Here is a 20,681-nt window from a genome sequence, read left to right as displayed (position 1 = left end):
TATTATTAAATTAGTCAAAGCTTTTCTTGGAGCATTGGAACTCGAATCCATTTATGTTGAGATTTGTTACCATGTGTTCTTTACATTTACAAAACTTTGTGTACATACTATGTCTAACGGAAAATTAGTCTGTTTAACAAATTTCTCACCTGTTCAAAGTACCAGGTAAATGAATTATTTAACAGTGCATCTGAGTCAACCTCCATTTTTTCTTTAGAGATATCTGTGATAATAATTTATGTATTATGTGGGTTTGTGTGCTTTTCCTCTCTAATTAGGTGACAGCCATTCAGACTGAAGTGTTCCAGAAACAGAGGGAATGCGAGGCTGACTTAGTCAAGGCTGAGCCTGCACTGGTGGCTGCTACAGCTGCACTCAATACACTCAACAGGGTAAAGATGATGTTTTGCTCCCTGACTTTCCTCAAAGTAATATTTAGGGGTTATTAGAGTTTGAATCACTGAGCTGAGAGTGTGGCCCATGCAGCCAGAAAGTGTTTTAAAAGGAAAGAAACACCCATGAATTTTTTTTGTTGTTGTTTTGGGAGGGAGTCTGCTCTGTTGCCCAGGCTGGAGTGCAGCGGCACGATCTTGGCTCAATGCAACCTCTGCCTTCTGGGTTAAAGTGATTCTCCTGCCTCAGCCTCCTGAGTAGCTGGGATTATAGGCGTGTGCCACCACACCCAGCTAATTTTTGTATTTTTAGTGGAGACGGGGTTTCACCACGTTGCCCAGGCTGGTCTCGAACTCCTGACCTCATGATCCACCCATCTTGGCCTCCCAAAGTGCTGGGATTACAGGTGTGAGCCACCTGCACCCGGCAGCACCCTTAGAATATTAAAGGTGAAACAAACCTTTGAGGTTGATGTTACAGTTCCACTTCTTTTCTCCACCCAGGACTCTGTCCTACGGCACCCCAATAAGCAGTCTCCTTTTGAATATTTCCAACCCTTTGGGATTTATACTCTTATGAAAGGCAACTGGATTGCTGGTAACTGGATTTGACGCAAATCCAATTTTTCCTATCACGTGTTGCTTTAAGAACTAGGCGAAGCATTCTTTATTTCCTCTGGAATAAAATAAAGAGTAGCATTGATGAGAGAGCCTCAGGGAAAGAATAGTGGGAGCAAAGATCCCTAGTTTTGGTCCCCACTATTTCTTCGAGCTTCATGTTGTTAGTAAAATGTCCCTAAGCATTCAAATTCTTATAAGAGAAAGTAAGCTGTGTTCATCACAAGCAGATTGTTAGGGAAAGTGAAATGGCAGCCAATGTTTTTTTAAGAGCCTGCAGCTAATCTCATCCTGGGGTCTTCCCCTAGACCTCTAGGGAGAGCTCAGGAAATCACTGGGCCTGAGATTCTTAAGATTCCATTTCAGAATGTAAAGAATCTAGACTTTCACTGTTCCTCATAGAAATACTGAATTCCTTTTCTAAATATTTTTTGAAGAAAACAGTTTTGACTGTGAGTAAAGAGATACTTACATTGGTATTTCTTACAGTATTTCCATAAAACCGAAAACTTTTAAATGGAAACATAACATGATAGAGCTCTGATTATTACACATTCAAATACCCTGCTGCTGTTAAAATAATAATGTTAAATGCTAGTTAGCAATCTGAGAAAATAACTGTGATATATTAAAAGAATAAAGCAGATTATAAAATAGGGTATTTTATATGACTAATTCTTTTGATAAGAATACGTGTACAGAAAAAGATTTGGAAAAAAGGGTAATTGGTTTTCTCTGAGTAATGGAATATATATATTTTTTATTGTGTTTCTCTAAATTTGCAGATTTTTCTCTGCATAATTACTCTTTACTCAGGCAAAATAAATTAGCACTACTTAAAAGATAAAGCTGTATGTATTTATAAATTATAAAAAAAAATCTTGGTTAGCCAGCTCTCATTTATTATTAGCATATTTTAAGTCTTTGTTTTTGTTCTTACTTTCAGTCTCTTTCCATTCTTTGTAATTATTTACCAAATAAGTAGGCAGTTTCTGATAAGGGAGCAGAATCAGGTTCAACATTTGATAAGGTTTTATAAGCAAGAATGTATTATGTAGCACAGAAAGTATCACAGAAAATACCTGGTTGGTGGTTTTTGTTTTTTAAATCATTTGTTAAATATCACAAGCCTATAGGAGCTTCTCATATGTGCTAGTGCCTGCCTCAAAGTATTTGCCCTGATACATATAATTTATACTATTAATATCATCTGTTGGATTAATCAATGGTCTGACCTGAGGAGATGAAGGAGTAGAGAAGAAGGTTCAGCCTATCTTGGCTGTCTCCTGGTTCAGAGTCCCTGTAATGTAATGGAAAATATTTCTCACTTGTACATGTAAGACAGAAAAATAGACCTAAGGGACACTGAATTAAGGAATTATGTGTCTGGGAGTGGCTTGGTTAAGATGCAAATCTATTACATAGTGGAATAGAACCTATAAATATCTTACAACATATATACACATATATATACATGTATGTATATATATCCACATATATGTATGATATATATGATATCTATATCATATGTATATATATGTGATATCTATATCATATATCTATATATATATCTATATCTGATATCTATATATATCATACATCTCTGTGTATACACACACATATACATACACACACACACACACACACACACACACACCCTCACCCTCTCTCTCTCTCTCTCTCTCTCTCTCTCTCTCTCTCTCTCCCTCTCCCTCTCCCTCTCTCCCCGTCCTGGCCTCAGTGACTCAGTGAGCAGGGCTCTGCAGGACTGATGCACAGATCATTTTTCTTGGAGGCAAAAAGGGCAGTGATGTCTCCAGAGAATCAGAGAAGTGCCCAGTGCGAACTGAACCTCCTGGAGTTCCAAGCTGGAGTCCCCAGGTAGCAAAGAATTGCCAAATTGAGACTAGTCTGATACAAAGACATGGGAGGCCACTAAAAACTAGCTTGGCAACTTACAGAGTTAATCCAAACCTCCCCTAATCCTGTATGTGTGTGTATGCTTTTTTTCAGGTCAACCTCAGTGAGCTGAAAGCCTTTCCCAACCCCCCCATCGCAGTTACCAATGTTACTGCAGCCGTCATGGTCCTTCTGGCTCCTCGGGGAAGAGTGCCCAAAGACCGAAGTTGGAAAGCAGCCAGAGTCTTCATGGGAAAGGTATCAGCCCAGCCGGGAAAGATGAAAATCCTAACAATTCCCATACTGTTTTCAGTACTGTGGCTATCCTTAATAGCAAAAGATGTTCAAGTCAGAAGAAATCATCTTAATAGTTGTTGAATGTGATCCATTTTATATATTCTCTAGACTTACAGTTTTTGTTTGCCAAGTTGGAGGTTAGCTTGGGGTTATGGCATACCTAAGTCAATGCCAGCAGCAGGTGGAAGGTTGCTAATTATTTGCAAAATTATGAAAGCAGTTAAGTGTAGGAGGGAGAAAATTACATGGATTTCTTAGCTTGGAAAAATGTTACTAATGTATAAGAAGGTGAAGCACAGGGGCTTTTTGGTGTGTTTTTGCTTTTTCTTTTCTGCCTTTCTTTTCTTCAAAATGTGAATGCCTCCTGTGCCGGGCCTGAATATTTTACCCTGGGATAGAAGAGGTTTTAAAAGTGTCCATTGCTAATTCTAACTTAATGCTATAAAGACGGAAGAAGTCAAACAGTAGGATAAATGCAGCTTGCCAATTTTGCTTTTGTAATGTGAGTCCTAAAAGCTGATTTTAACTTTTGATCTTAGAATTTTCTCTGCAGCCAAAATGGGTTCATTGCAAAAAGTCTTTTTGCTTTGCAGGTTGATGATTTTTTGCAAGCATTAATTAACTATGACAAAGAGCACATTCCAGAGAACTGTCTAAAAGTGGTGAATGAACAATATTTGAAAGACCCAGAGTTTAATCCAAACCTGATTCGAACCAAATCTTTTGCAGCAGCTGGCCTCTGTGCCTGGGTCATCAACATCGTTAAATTCTATGAGGTAGCAATTCTATACTGATTGTTTACAGGTATTATCCACAAAGGGCCACAGACACATCAATTTCTAGGTCCGCAAAAAGAGTAAAATCTGTTATTTCATTTTCTGAATAAGAATATGTAGTTCTAAGAATAAGACATAAGCATGTGAGGCTAAACAATTCTCTACAGAATATTTGAAATGTTAGAAACTATCTCTTCTTTTGTGGGTAGAGTGATTGACTACTTTAGATCAGAGAGCAGTAATTAGATAAAAAACTTAGATATGAATTTTACTTATATACACTTAAATATTCAATTCATGTTGACTTGAAACAACTGCAAATCTGAATTCACATCAAATTAAATCTCCCTTCTCTCAAAGCAACATTCACACCGTCTGTACTGTTGATACAGTAAGATGAGAAAATAACCATTTCTTCAGTATTTTAATTATAGGTAAGATTTTTGCCTATATGTGATCTAATCTAAATTTGTAGTTTTTGGCAGTATATCAATAAATTATAATTTCACTTAGTCACTTATTTATCAAATATTTATTGCCAACCAACTGCATTCCAAGCACTTCACAGAGTACTTGGTCTACAAGGAACAATGCGTGGCCCACAACTCTGAAGAACTCTCATTTTCGTCTTGGAGGGTTGTATGTTATGTTCATATATGGAATCACTGAGAAAAAGTCAAAATTGTCAATCCAGTTCCCAAAGTAATTTTCACAAAGCCACGTTATTTCCTTTATACTGTGGGGCCCACAGGGATAGGACTCTCTTGATCTCTCTCCTTAGTGGAAATCTTCATAAAGGAAGAGTTTAGCCAGTTGTGTTTGATGTACAGCTTCTCTCTACAATAAAATGCCTCTGTCCTCTCTTCTACTTGTACTGTAGGTGAAAAGACAAGCATAGATCTTGACTGTGGCTGCATTCTGTGTTATTTTGCTATAAAATAGGAAAAAAAAATTTAATTTCCTTCCTCTCTCCCCGCCAGCAGAAAAATTGATGCATCTAAATTCTCAAATGGTCCGTTCAAACAACATGTGCCTAAGGTGGTCGGGAACTTAGAAAAGAAGGCGACAGTGTGGTTAATATTGTGTGATATCTGCCACTCTGCTTTCTGTGTTGAGAATTTGTCCACACTTATTTTCTGCCTTAAAGGCTAGGCATGATCTCAACTTTGGCCATAGTTCCTGCACAGTGCAATTTCTAGTAATATGAGAAATATCTCCACATTTTATGACAAATTGATTTCAGTATCTTAATGGTGTTTGACTTACATAGCATTTTATGCAAGTACTTGTAACTCTAAGGTCCAGAATAAATAGGTAAAATAATGGTGGACCAGAGAGAATGTGGAAGCTATGTAGATTGTGCTCTGCCTTTAGGTGGCACCATGTCTGAAAAATAACAGGCTAGGTATGGTGGCATACACCTGTAATCCTAGCACTTTAGGAGACTGAGGTGGGAGAAACCCTTAAGACCAGCCTGAACAACATGGGAAGACCCCATCTCAATGAAAAAGAAAAAAAAAATTGCTAGATGAATTAGAGATTTTAATGGTAAAGCTTCCATCCTATCTAGATTTGAATTATTACGTACCCTCTTTGTATCTTTATTAATTCATGAATTTTCAGGTCTACTGTGATGTGGAGCCAAAACGGCAAGCATTAGCCCAAGCAAACTTGGAATTGGCTGCAGCTACTGAAAAACTCGAGGCCATCAGGAAAAAGCTTGTGGTAAGTACAAACTATGACATTGAAAAGGTTCCCAAGAGGTGTTTTCTGCCTCCACTATAGGATTCCACCCTCAGACAGCACCGTACATGAGCCCTATCAAACAAAAAGGAATTTGATCTTCCATGAGCATATTTCCTTAGATACCCTTCAGTAGGTATTTCTTATCTACTCTACGCTAGACCCTGAACTGGGAAAGTGCAAATGTTCATGGTTTCTACAGCTAAGAAACATTTGCAGTCTGAGAGTGGAAAGGGGAGGGCAGCGCGTCATAATTCCAGGCAGGGCTTCGTTAGACTGTCTGGTTTATATCTTAGCTCCACTGTCTACTGTTGCATCCCATACAAGGTAGTTAACCTCTATGAGCTTCTGTTTTCTCATCTGTGAAATAGGTGTTGTAAAAATTTGCCTATCTCTCTTTCTTTCTTCCTTTCCTTTCTTTTATGTCTGGATGATCTGTTTATTACTGAAGGTGGGGTGTTGAAGTCCCCTGCTATTACTGTATTTCAGTCTAGCTCTCCACTTTGATCTATTAATGTTTGCTCTATATACTTCTTTCCTTGAACAAGCTTTCTACATCTTGCTGTTTTTAAACTCAACTTCAGTGACTGTTAGATGTCTTTTGAGGTCATTCTTTGTAGACATTTGTTATTTTCATTGTTTTTCTTTTTTTCACCTCTATTTTCAAATTGTCTGTGAAATTACTGATTCATTCTTCTGTTTCACTCATTCTGCTGTTTAAAGCTTCAAATTTCTTTTTTACTTCAGCAAATGTATTTCTCAGTTCCAGGATTCCTCTTTGATTTTTGAAAAATTATTTCAATCTCTTAAACTCCTGATACATTTCTGAATTGCTTTCCTGTGTTATCTTAGAGTTGGCTGAGTTTTCTTAAACTACTATTTTGAATTGTCGATCTGCGTGCTCTCACATCATCATCTCATTAGGAGTTGGTCATTAGGTCCTTGTTTTGTTTGTTTGGAGAGGTCATGGCTCCCTGTTTGCTGCTGTTGCTTGTGGACATACATCTATGACTTTACATGGAAGGATTAGTTATTTTTTCCTGTCTTCGCTGATTGGCTTATTTTGGTCTTTCTGGAGTATGTTTGCTTTGAAGTTATTTGCAATCATCTCTTGAGTTCCTTAATTCTAGATCACTGCTTCCTTTTCAGCACTATATGGTACATTAAGCCCAGGTTTGCCTTGACTCTAAGAAATGTTTGAGTACTGACAATCCTGAACTGGGGGTAAGAGGTCCCAAAGAAGATACTCTGGCTTTGTGGGAAAGCTGGATAGAGGGGTTTGTGCCCAGAAGACCCATGGAGTGTGCCTCCTACAGTATGGTGCTGTTGAACGGCCACTCTGATTTGGCGTCTCCTTTGGCTGAGATAAAGAGCAGCATTTGATGATACTCCTTGCAGAAAATACTTGACCAGTTTCTCTGTTATTCCACACACCCTACACATCAGTGTACACTTCATGCTAATGTGTACTTTCATTTCCTTTCTGTCTTCAACACCTATGAGCTCCTTAAAGTCTTTTGAGTTTTTATGTCTAGCACCTGGCACATGAGAGGAACTCAAAGCTATTAGTTAAATTAACAAACAACCATATTTTATATTTTAATTAAAGGGTTAATTTGTTTTAGTTGAGGGACTCACTTTCCTTTTACAAAAAGCGTTTTGTAACACTGGACTAGGCACTGGAGTCAGAGGGACACAGAAGGCTCAGTCCCTGCTCTGAAAAGCCTTACAGATTTGCTAAATGCTGTTTAATTTGCTAAGCACTATCAAGGGAAGTTGCATTAGCTATCACTGGAGCACAAAGAATGGAGTTGATCAGTTCTGCAGGTGAGGATGGGGTTGGATGCTCAGGAAAGGTTTGAAGGAGCAGTTTCCTCTTGAAACAATTCTTAAAAGGTGAATAGGCTTTCACCCAGAAGATAGGGAAAGGGCATTTCATGAAGGAGCAGTGAAAAAAGGTCAAGTATTCTGTGGACAATGAATAGCTCAGTATGGCTGAAGAGTAGAGTATACAGGTCACTGTGTAGATCACTTGTGGTGAAAAGAGAAGCAGGGACATGATCACACAGAAAATTGCAAGGGGTTGGTTAAGAGGTAAGTGTTTGTCCTACAGGCCAGAAGATCTTAAGCTCCCTAATGTTGAAGACTCCTCTTAAGGCCAAAAAAAAAGTTCCAGACAGTCATGAATAGTAGTTATATTTTCCTTTAACCATGTTATATAGACAATGCTTACGGCAAACATAGATTCAGTGGGCCCTAGCAGAATAAACTAGCCCCAGTAGGGATCTGGGAGCCATATATGAGAACTGACACCATCAGACAGGGAGAGCCACTGAAGAACTGTAGTTGGGGGCAGGAGGAATAAACTGATCACATTTGCCTTTTGAAAAGGTAACTCTGAGCAAGCAAACAAAAGGGACGAGACTGGAAGCAGAATGAACACGGATGAGGGAAGCAGAATGAAAACAGAAGAAAGTCAAGGAGAGAAGGTTGGGTTATAAACAGTTTATACACTGGGTACAGAAGGATGATACCTGAAAGAGCAAGAAAGAGATGGTTAGGAAGGTGAATGAGGAGCCAGGAGAAATTGGTATCTGGGGGCCAAGGAAGGGAAAGGAACCATCACCTGGAACAGAGAGTAAAGAGGATGGATACCACAGTGCATCTGAGCACAGGCTGTGGGGCCCAACATCACTGTCACATCCTAGCCCAGTACTTCCCAGCTGTGTGATCTTGAGTAACTTTTTTGCCTTTTTGACTCTAATTTCCTCACCTATAAAATGGAAAAATCTGAGACTTACCAAACTAATCAAATGCCTCAACACATGTAAAATACTTATAATAGTGCTGGGCGCATGCTACAGGATCAGTAACTATGAGTTGTTATTTATTTATTTATTTATTTATTTATTTATTTTTTGAGACGGAGTTTCACTCATGTTACCCAGGCTGGAGTGCAATGGCGCGATCTCGGCTCACCGCAACCTCCACCTCCTGGGTTCAGGCAATTCTCCTGCCTCAGCCTCCTGAGTAGCTGGGATTACAGGCACGCACCACCATGCCCAGATAATGTTTTTGTATTTTTAGTAGAGACGGTGTTTCACCATGTTGACCAGGATGGTCTCGATCTCTTGACCTCGTGATCCACCCGCCTCGGCCTCCCAAAGTGCTGGGATTACAGGCTTGAGCCACCGCGCCCGGCTATTTATTTATTTATTAGAAACAATGATGAGTAACTCGAGAGAATACAGCTTGTTTATCAGATTCATAGGTGGTTTGTATCATGTTTCAGTAAAATGGTAGAGAAGAAAAAAGAAAAAAGTGATAGGAATAAAAGATTAAAATAGATGAAGGAGAGAATGGGTGGTGAGAAAAGAACAGCAAGAATAGAGTTTTCTATAGAGAAAAAAATTTTTTAAAAACAAGGAGAAAGATACAAGCTATATTAAGATGCCCTCAGGAAATATTTGGAAACCTAATCTTGTAGAGTAAAATCATCTTGATGTTGATTATATATTTGCTTTGAACTATGTTTTCTAGTACATGTACAGTTTACATATTTATGTTTATATTAACTGTATTCATGTGAGACACTAGCACTCCCTTCAAATCTCTGATTACATATAAAGCAGTCAGTGTAAACTCAAATCAACAGCTAAACATTCCTGTGAAAGTAATAGACTGTCACCTTTAAGCATGCTTAGAATGCTGGCTATTACACCAGGTTAGTTCTTATTCCTGGTGAACATTCACTAATGCCCTTAAAAGTTACATGCCAAGGGCCAACTTTTACCCAAACAGTTGCCATTAAAGTGATTATGTTTCAGCTAAATGAAAAAGATGAACCAGAGTGAATTTGTATCCCATTTGAAATAAAACCCAGGGATATCTGCACACCAAGCTAACTTAGCATGTGTTTGCTGACTACGCTGTGCCATATTTTACATGCATTAACACAGATTTGACTCCACAGCACATGTACGTACGAAGTAGGTGTTAGTAGGAGTAGCACCATTTTGCAAACGAGAAAACGTAAAACTCACAGAAAGTGAAAAATGAGCCCACACCACCAGGGCCAGTAAGAGGCAGGGGACTAGAACCAAGACATACATACATATGTACATGCATGCATACATTCATTTATTTGAGACAGTCTCTTTCGATTACCCAGGCTAGAGTGCAGTGGCACAATCTCAGTTCACTACAACCTCGTTGCCTAGGTTCAAGCAATTCTTGTGCCTCAGCCTCCCGAGTAGATGGACTACAGGCGTGTGCCAGTGAGGGAATGTGTTGTCTTTCTGGAACAACAAGCGGGTATAGTTTAAGGGCAAGAACTTCCCAGTGCCATGCCATTCTCCCATCTCTCTCCATCGGGGAGATTTAACAGTTTCTGTTTTAATTTTCACAAGCGCGGGAAGAATCATAAAGTCAGTCACTCCAGCGGTTCTTAGGAACTCCTTTCATTGGCCAGGGGTCTTGGAGAAGGTGGGGGTTCCTCCCAGGTTAAAAATCCCCTTCTTCCACACCCCTTTGGACTCCATGTTTGGATCCCCTTCAACACACTCTCTCGTATGGAAGTTCTCTCTCTTCTCCTTTTTTTTTCTCTTTCTCCACCTAAAATGAAATCACTTTTCTGCAACACTTTTGAGTCTGGCATTTATTGCTCACTGCGCCATCGTCTCCTCTCCCATTCTTGGGGGAGTGATAGACCTAGAACCTGGAGAAACGTCCTCTCGGGAACTGAGGGTTCCCCTGAACCTCCAAACCCAGAAACACCACCACGCCCAGCTAATTTTTTGTATTTTTAGTAGAGATAGAGTTTCACCATGCTGGCCAGGCTGATCTCAAACTCCTGGCCTCAAGTGATCCACCCACCTCGGCCTCCCAAACTGCTGGAAGTACAGGCATGAGCCACTGTGCCTGGCAGAACAAAGACATTTTTAAACTCAAAGCTGGATCCTGTTAACTATACAGTTTACTAGGTGTGATCTGACTGGGAAGCCTAGAAGTATCTGCTCCCTCTCTCTCTCCCCACAACTGGACTTCCTCAAACATCTGTTTTGTTAAATGCCTTCCATTAACTTGGTCAAGGACTCAGAAGGCTTGGGTTTATAGCCTTGTTTTTTCACACACTAGCTAGTGAAACTATAGCAAATCCCTCAACTGATCTTTGTCTCAGTTTCGTCACCTGCAAGTTATATAAGGCATTGTCTACTTTTCTTACCTTCTTCCTCTAACAAGCATACAGTAGTGTTTTTCTGAGGCTGTCTGACACACAGCAACCCAACAGGCTGAACGCAGTAGCAGGTATAAGAATCTAACAGTCTTCTGTTAAATAAGACGTTAAAATAAGGTTTGCAAAAACCTAAATGCCATTTTTTCATGAATTTTGTTTTGGTAATATTTGTAATAAAATGATGTATGCTAATATATGGTGAGTTTATTATTATAAAAATAATTTTTATTTTTTATCAGTTTTAGCTTATAAATGTTGCCTTATATCATCTGTATGAACCAGTACCCTTTAGAGTTCTGAATGTAAAAGAGTTTGAGACCAAAAATTTTGAGAACCATTGCCTTCCACCGTCCTGATTAATCCTCAGAATAACCCCTTTGAGCTACGTAACATTATTAATGCAATTTTTAAGATAATGAAACTGAAGCACAGAGATTGTAAATAGTCCCAACTTGACACTGGTTAGCTGGGAGCAGCATCCAAATACAAACCCAGGAGTCTGATGCCAGAGTCTTTATGCGCTTCTGTGTTTGGTAAAACTATGAGTGCTCTTAGTAACCCAAAACAGACCTGTAATATTTTTATTTTAATCTTATTTCGAACTGGTGATGTATGATAGTTCCATCAGTTGTCATAAGTTTGATGCCATTTTGCATATTAATCTTAAATTTGATGTATATACATATGTATGTATATATACATACTGCTTTAGCAATATCAAGTAATAGTGAAATAACTGGGTCATCAGCAAATATAGTCTGTCTCTAAATTATTTTTTTGTCTCTAAATTATTAATAGGTTATATTCTACAAGTTTTCTTGTTGAAGTGTATTGGAACTTTACATGCATCTATAAAAGCAGTGTTATAAATCTTATTAGGTTTGTTGGATCTTAATGCAAGGTAGCGTAGTGAGGAGTCTCGCAAGCATTTGACATCTTAGTCAAGACGTCTTGACTATAAATGTTAAAAACTCATTAAAAATATCTTAGTGAAAAAGGACACAAAGACAAACTCATGGACAAAAAGTGAGCAGGGGCTCCAAGAGATCCAGGAAACAGGAAACTGCCGTGAGCTTCTCTTGGAGTCTGTCTAGGGCCATGTGACTTCTCATCTTGCTTCTCTTTGTAGGTCCCTTTCATCCTTTTCCCTTTCTCCACAATGGTTTTCTCTATTTTTTTGTCCCCTAGTGGAAGTTGCTCCCTCTCTAAATGAAGCCCTCTGATTCATATTTTCCCCCAGGCCTTTTAATGCTAAAGACAGTGAATGATCTCTGAGTTTTAGTGCCAACCTCCAGAAGACAAAAATGTGGGCCAGACACAGTGACTAACGTCTATAACGCCAGCACTTTGGGAGGCAAGGTGGGGGGAATCACTTGAGGCCAGGAGTTTAAGATCGGCCTGGCCAACATCAGGAAACCTCATCTCCACTAAATCTACAAAAATTAGGTGGGCATGGTGGTGCACACCTGTAATCTGAGTTACTCAGGAGGCTTGGGCACAGGAATCACTTGAATCTGGGAGGCTGAGGTTGCAGTGAGCTGAGATTGCACCACTGCATCCAGCCTGGGCAACAGAGAAATACTCTTTCCAAAAGAAAAAAAGAAAAATCTGATTGGCCAAGCTGGGTCTAAAGGGCTCAGTAATTAACACCTCTCTTCACTGCCTGAATTATGAACCCAAAGAGAAAAGGAGTAGGTGGAGAAACCCAAGAAATCATTTTTGTCATTAATAAGGCTGGTATTGGAGGATGAGGCTTAGCTGCAAGACCAGAGGGGGATAGTGTGCGCACAGTGTAATCGCATCTTCAGGGTACATCCATTCACCCCAATTGCTTCCTGAATTCTGCCCAGTGGAGACGGAAGGGGAGAAGACCACATTGTGAACTGTTACTTTATGGTGGCACTGATGTGTTTATTATCGTTATATTCTTCTTTTCCTTCTTCCCTAAAATATGTCTGGTAAAGGGGTAAATGTTAATGGGGGGAAGAGGTTTGTTCATTCACCTTACAGTAACAGGTGTTTTAAGATTATTGTAATATCTGTTTTAAGTAAAAATGACTCAAAAGTTAATTCCACTCTGATTCAGGATCTGGATCGAAATCTGAGCAGACTCACAGCTTCATTTGAGAAAGCAATTGCTGAGAAAGTCCGGTGTCAAGAAGAGGTGAACCAAACTGATAAAACCATCAAATTAGCTAACAGACTTGTCAAGGAACTTGAGGCAAGTGAAACCTTTTCTTCCAAACATTCTAACTAAAAAATTCAGATCCACTTGTGGGGATTTTATTCTTTGCCATCAATAATAACTAAATAGACATGGAATTGACAGCAAAGGGTAATATTTAATCATCACTCATACTGTGGCTCTAACTCACCAGAAGGAAGAAATGATCAAGTACATATCTTTTAATATGTAGTCCTGAACTCAATGTGCCATCAGTCTGATCTCCTACTAAAACAGGGAAGATGTACACTTTATCAGAATTCAGTGGTCTTGTAGTCACTTTAAGACAGTGGAGTACATCAGCTGTGGGTGGATTATGTACTTACGTTTTCTACTTTCTCCCTTCCTTTCTTACCACATTGTAAAATGCTTTAAAAACAAAAAGCATGTTTTTCTTAAAATAATTTATAAACTTCAGGATGGCTGCTAGATAATTGTGAAATTGAACTGCTTATTGCCTAATCCTTTTAATACACATTTGCCATTGAATTCTACCAGCAAATGATTCCTTTCAAGCTAACTGGTTGGCTTATGTTTTTGTTGTTCTATCCTTTTATAGGTGAATAACATGCTAATGTTAACAGCTATTCCATTAGATAAAGGTTTTTTATAATTCTTATTAACATTCTCTTGCTTGAACATGAGTGGCAGAGGAACATATGTTCTTTGACATCAGTATTCACAGATTCTATTTGCTCTATGATGTGGCATTCAACAGTTTTGGACAAATGAGTGAACATCTTCAACTTTGTTTTCTTGTATCTGAAACAAGGATGTGAATGTTTCCCTTACAAGGTTGTGATGTTGCTCAAAAGACATAATGTATGTTCAAGTATTTCTTAATAAAAGTCAGAGATAAATAACCAAATTTTAAAATAAGAAAAGGATTTGAATAGACATTTCTCCATAAAAGATAGACAAATAGCCAATAAGCACCTGAAAAGATGCTCAGCTCGATTAGTCATAAGGGAAATGCAAATTAAAACCACAACATGATACCACTTCATACCCACCAGGATGACTATAATAAAAAATATGAACAGTAATAGTATTGGCAAATGATACGGAGAAATGCTGGTTGGAATATAAAATGGTCCCACCTCTTTGGAGAACAGTTACGCAGTTCCTCAGAATGTTAATCGTAAGGTTACCACATGATGCAGTAATCTACTCATAGGTGTATACCCCAAATAAATGAAAATAAATGTCCATTAAAAAGCTCATATGCAAATATTCATAGCAGTATTATTCATAATAGCTGAAAGTGGAAACAACCCAAATGTCCATTAATTTATTAATGGATAAATGAAATGTATATCCATATAATGTAATAGTATTCATCTATAAAAATGAATACCGATTCATGCTGCAATGTATGAATCTTGACAATATTATGCTAAAAGAAGTCAGACACAAAAGGCCACATAGCACGTGAGTCTATGTGTATGAAATGTCCAGAACAGTCAAATTTATAGAGACACAAAATAGACTGATGGTTACCAGGGGCTGGACAAAGGTATGACATTTGGGGAGTGACTGCTACTGGATACACAGTTTCTCTCTGAGGTGAGGGAAATGTACTAAAATTAGTTAGAAGAGATGATTGTGCAAGTCTATGTATATAGTAAAAACCACTCTACTGTATACTTTAGAGGGTGAATTTCATGGTATGTGAATTATATCTCAAGCAGTCAGTTTTTAAAGTATAAAGTCTACAACTACACTATTAAAAAGTATATAAAATATATAACTAAAAGGTAATAACAAGGCTGGGTGCGGTGGCTCACATCTGTAATCCCAGCACTTTGGGAGGTTGAGGCAGGTAAATCATGGGGTCAGGAGATCGAGACCAGCCTGACCAACATGGTGAAACCTGATCTCTTCTAAAATAAAAAAAATTAGCTGGGTGTGGTGGTGCGTGTCTGTAACCCCAGCTCCTTGGGAGACTGAAGCAGGGAATCACTTGAACCTGGGAAGTGGAGGTTGCAGTGAGCTGAGATTGCACCAGTGCACTCCAGCCTGTCAACAGATCAAGACTCCATCTCAAAAAAAAAATAATAACAAAGTGTATAATTAAAAAGTATATAATTGCATGATTAGAAATGCCTTTATGCTTAAAACTCTGAATAAACTAAGTGTTGATGGAACATATCTCAAAATAATAAAAGCTATCTATGACAAACCCACAGCCAGTATCATACTAAATGGGCAAAAACTGGAAGCGTTCCCTTTGAAAACTGGCACTAGACAAGGTTGCTGTATTGGAAGCCCTAACCAGACCAATCAGGCAAGAAACGGAAATAAAGGTATTCAATTAGGAAAAGAGGATGTCAAATTGTCTCTTTGCAGATGACTTTATTTTGTATTTAGAAGACCCCATTGTCTCAGCCCAAAATCTCCTTAAGCTGATATGCAACTTCAGCAAAGTCTCAGGATACAAAATCATTGTGCAGAAATCACAAGCATTCCTATACACCAGTAACAGACAAACAGCCAAATCATGAGTGAACCCCCATTCACAATTGCTACAAAGAGAATAAAATACCTAGGAATACAACTAACAAAGGACATGAAAGACTTCTTCAAGGAGAACTACAACCACTGCTCAAGGAAATAAGAGAGGACAAAAACAGATGGAAAAACATTCCATGCTCATGGTTAGGAAGAGTCAATATCATGAAAATAGATATACTGCCCACAGTAATTTATAGATTCTTTGCTATCCGCAGAATGGAAAAAAAAATACTTTAAACTTCATATGGAATCAAAAAAGAGCCCAACAATCCTAAGCAAAAAGAACAAAGCTGGAGGCATCATGCTACCTGACTTCAAACTATATTATAAGGTTACAGTAATCAAAACAGCATGGTACTGGTGCCAAAACAGAAATATAGACCAATGGAACAGAACAGAGGCCTCAGAAGTAACTCCACACACCTACAACCATCTGATCTTTGACAAACCTGACAAAAACAAGCAATGGGGAAAGGATTCCCTGTTTAATGAATGGTGTTGGGAAAACTGGCTAGCCGTGTGTGGAAAGCAGAAACTGGACCCCTTCCTGACACCTTACACTAAAATTAACTCCAGATGGATTAAAGACTTAACCATAAGACCTAACACCATAAAAACCTTAGAAGAAAACCTAGGCAATCAGGCCATAGGCATAGGCAAGGACTTCATGACCAAAACACCAAAAGCATTGGCAACAAAAGCCAAAATAGACACATAGGATCTAATTCAACTTAAGAGCTTCTGTACAGCAAAAGGAAACAATCATTAGAGTGAACTGGCAACCAATTGAAAGGGAAAAAATTTTTGCAAGCTACTCATCTGACAGAGGGCTAATATCCAGAATCTACATAGAAGTAAAACAAATATGCAAGAAAAAAACAACCCCATCAAAAAGTAGGTGAAGGATATGAATAGGCACTTTTCAAAAGAAGACATTTATGCAGCCAACAAACATGAAAAAATGCTCATCATCACTGGTCATTAGAGAAAGGTAAATCAAAACCACATTGAGGTACCATTTCACGCCAGTTAGAATGGTGATCATTAAAAAATCTGAAGACGACAGATGCTGGAGAGGATGTGGAGAAATAGAAATGCTTTTACACTGTTGGTGGGATTGTATATTAGTGCAACCATTGTGGAAGACAGTTTGACGATTCCTCAAAGATCTAGAAATTGAAATACCATTTGACCCAGCAATCCCATTACTGGGTATATACCCAAAGGATTATAAATCATTCTGTTATAAAGACACATGCACACATATGTTTATTACAGCACTGTTTCCAATAGCAAGGACTTAAAACCAACCCAAATGCCCATCAATGATAGACTTGATCAAGAAAACGTGGCACATATATACCATGGAATACTATGCAGCTGTAAAAAAGAATGAGTTGATGTCCTTTGCAGGGACATGGATGAATCTGAAAACCATCATTCTCAGCAAATTGACACCAAGAACAAAATACCAAACGTCGCATATTCTCTCGTAAGTGGGAGTTGAACAACGAGAACACATGGATATAGGGAGGGGAACATCACACACTGGGGTCTGTTGGGGGGGAGGGGGCGGGGGGCAAGGGGAGCGATAGCAAGGTATGGGGAGGTTGGGGAGGGGTAACAGGAGAAATATCTAATGTAGGTGAAGGGGGGATGGAGGCAGCAAACCATGATGGCATGTGTATACTTATGTAACAATTCTGCAAGATCTGCACATGTACCTCAGAACTTAAAGTATAATAAGAAAAAAGAAAAAATTGCTTTTAGCTGGTAGATATATAACTGTACTAAAATAAGTAACTGCCTGATTAGAAATGCATTTGGCTGGAGGTACTACAAAACTTTAACCATGGCTCAAACAAATGGGAGCTTATTTTTCACATATTATAAAAAATACTAAGGCTACTATTATCAGTGTTCCTCCAGGTGATTAATGATCAGCCACCCAGGCTATTCGTTGCCCTTTACATCTCTACACTTAGCAAGTGGGCATTCACCCTCATGCATTTTCTCGTGGGTCTCCAGGGGGCTGCTACACCTTCAAATTCAGAGAGACAGTAGAGAAAGGAAACAATCTCTATCAGCTGGGGTTTTCTCCTTTCATGAGAAAAACTGATGTTTTTCTGGAAATGTCTCTGGCAAATTCCCACTTAAGTTTCTTTAGTCAATCTAGATAAACTCCTAACTCCACCCCACAAGTCCTCCCAAAAAAAAAAAGTCTGGAAAAGTGGGAATCAGGGCTATCATGATTGGCTTAGCAAGTCACAGTTCATCTTATGGGGTTGGGTACAGTAGCATCCCTTTCAGATTCAGGTTCTCTTAGCAAGAAAGGAGGGGGAAACGTGTTTCGGGATGGCCAGGTGATGGCCTAATTTCTTATGGTAGATTTTTAAAACCCTGACTTATTACCATAAATTTAACTAATTCACCACAAATTTAAACACACTGTCTCTCTGAAATGCGCAGTTCATTATGCAAAAACTCGTAACTCATTCTGTAAAATGCCCTCTCTCCATTCCATCTCAGTAACTGCAATTCTGTTCTTTCACTTTTCCTGGCCCAAAGCTTTTGAATCACCCTTGACTTCTTGCTCTCTTTCTGACATCCGGTCCATCAGCATATTGACTCTGCCTTTCAAGTTCATTCCAAATCCCAGCACTCACCATGCTGGTCCAGCCTGCTGGCATCTCTTCCCTAGAGTACCTCTGCAGGCCCCACCATTGCCTCCTAAAGCTTATTTCCCTCATTGCAGCTTGGTGATATTTTACAAACTAAAGTCCGTTCACATCACCCCTTCACTCAGAACTCCCCAATAACTGATCACTCGAAGTGTACTCTAAAGGCTTTACTGACCTACAGGCCCTTGTGTTACCATTTTTTGATAGCATTTATTGCATGAACATAGTTGTACATGTATGAATACGCAAAAATACTTTTGGTCTTTTTTTCCCCAACCAAAATATAAGCTTCTCAAAAACAGGAAACTTCACCTGTTTTGTGCACTGCTTGATCCCAAGCATATAGTATAGTCTTGGTATGTCGTAGGCATCACTAGATGTTTAATGAATGAATAACTTAATGAATGGGTGAGTTTGGGAAGCCTCCTGTGTTAAAATTCTGGGGCCTTTTGAAGACTTGCTCTTCCTAGGTCAGTTGAGAAATTTCACCAGTAGTAGTACTTACTACTACTTCCATTTAAAGTGGCAAGATTCAAGCAGTTTGAAGTGTTCACCATTTGTGAGGTACCTGAGGAAAAGGGTCATACAATTAGACTGTTTCCCTGGACTAGTTATAGAATGTCTGGAAGTTTTGTCAAAGGCAAAGTAGGCTCTACCATGCGTCTTCAACACAGAGCGGTATTTCCAAAGACTCTGCTTACTCGTGATGATTTAGACAGGGAAAGGAAAAGAAGATTGTATCATGTTAACTAGGAAAAAATATCTATTTTTAAAGGATTAATTGAAAATGTCAGATCTTTTTCTTTGAGGATAAATTCTTTCTGAGTAGAACAGGAGACAGTTAACTTCTGAAAAACATCAAGACTGATGATTTTGTCTATATAGCATTGACCTGGAAGCTCAGCCATTCAGACTAATAAATCAGGCAATTTATATTTAATCATTAACTAACTCCTGAGCTGAGCAGCTGTTCAAAATTAGAAATGGGTCACCCCAGCCAGGATGACATTACAGGCAATCTATAATGCATTAGAATAAAATTATAGTGATTTTTAACTGTCTAGAAATTTATTACAGGACATGTTCCAACCCTTAAACCTTTGTTAGCCATTGTCAGTAATGATTTATGTTGCATGGATACTATAGCAAAATTATTGACGATTTCGATAGCCAATAAATCTATGTTTAGTAAATCTTCAAATTTCAAAGCTGTTTTGGAGAATGAGATGGGTACACTTTACTGTTTATCCTTTACAAACCAAAAACAACAAAGGTGGAGGGTAGGTGAATGAGAGATTCCTCCTGAAAATTAATGGTTATGTTGTCTATGGCTGAGGAAGGAAAGTAATACATTTTGTAAAGAGGGCTAGAGAGCTGAAGTTCCTTAGTGTTTAATTATATAGTTAACTTGGGGTGATGTTTATCAATCAAAGCAAGGAGATGATCTTGAAACTGCTTTGATAACCATTTTCACATGCTAATTCTGTGACCTCCGACCTCAATGTTGTAGATATTAAGATGGCTTGCAGGGAACTGGCATTCCAATCCATTCCAACATCATTTTTGTTTTCTGTGGTCAATCTTCTTTCATGAAAGCAAAATTCCATAGGGTGCTTGTTTGCTTGTACTAACAAGTTGCTGATTTTTTTTTCAAGTTCTGTTACTGTGCATGTTCTTAAAATGTTGTATTAATTTTTAGCATACATTGAAACAAAATGAATTAGTGAACTACCCTGCAGTTCAGTCAATCCATACATATTTATTGCAGTTTTATTCAAATCCAATATTAAGGGCTTCACATACTTAACCTGTAAATCAGATTTTAAATGGCCGTCCAACTAGATAAAAGGACTTCAACAGCTGTCTTGGAGAATATTGTGAAGTCCTGATTTCCATCTTTGTACATAGATCATAGTTTTCTCCACTGATTTAATGATTATATTAGAAAACCAACCTGAGTTTAGTAACTACTGATGCTACTCTTTAATTAACAGAATCCAGGTTAGATGGCTATTTTGGCTTATGTTTTACCTAATTAAAAAGAGTTGTGTTTGTCATTTCCCTTTGTCTGTAATCAGACCATCACCAGCATGTTAAAAATAGATAAATAAAAAGTTTGCCTAGGGCACTGTAGTGGGAAGAATGGAAAGCAGCCAGGCTGACATCAAGAATCCTAACATCAGGCCAAGCACGGTGGCTTATGCGTATAATCCCAGCACTTTGGATGCCAAGGTGGGTGAATTGCTTGAGCTCATGATTTTGAGACCAGCTTAGGCAATATGGCAAAACCCAGTCTCTGCA

At 38.5% G+C, this 20,681-nt stretch overlaps 1 protein-coding gene across 1 annotated transcript in view; it reads left to right on the top strand.

The window, feature by feature from the left end:
* The window catches only part of DNAH11 (dynein axonemal heavy chain 11), a 406,504-nt gene that overhangs the window by 288,344 nt on the left and 97,479 nt on the right, over nucleotides 1-20,681 (top strand). Inside the window, exons 58-62 of the mRNA XM_032287021.1 lie at nucleotides 279-392; nucleotides 3,024-3,167; nucleotides 3,800-3,982; nucleotides 5,606-5,707; nucleotides 13,048-13,182. Of these exons, the coding sequence (XP_032142912.1) occupies nucleotides 279-392; nucleotides 3,024-3,167; nucleotides 3,800-3,982; nucleotides 5,606-5,707; nucleotides 13,048-13,182 (678 nt within the window). The remainder of the gene's footprint in view (nucleotides 1-278; nucleotides 393-3,023; nucleotides 3,168-3,799; nucleotides 3,983-5,605; nucleotides 5,708-13,047; nucleotides 13,183-20,681) is intronic.

Source organism: Sapajus apella, unplaced genomic scaffold (assembly GCF_009761245.1).
Source record: "Sapajus apella isolate SASKATOON/1434 unplaced genomic scaffold, GSC_monkey_1.0 scaffold19, whole genome shotgun sequence".
Lineage (NCBI taxonomy): Eukaryota > Metazoa > Chordata > Mammalia > Primates > Cebidae > Sapajus > Sapajus apella.
The sequence above is the reverse complement of the archived record's forward strand: the minus strand, read 5'-3'. Positions and strand labels throughout refer to the sequence as shown.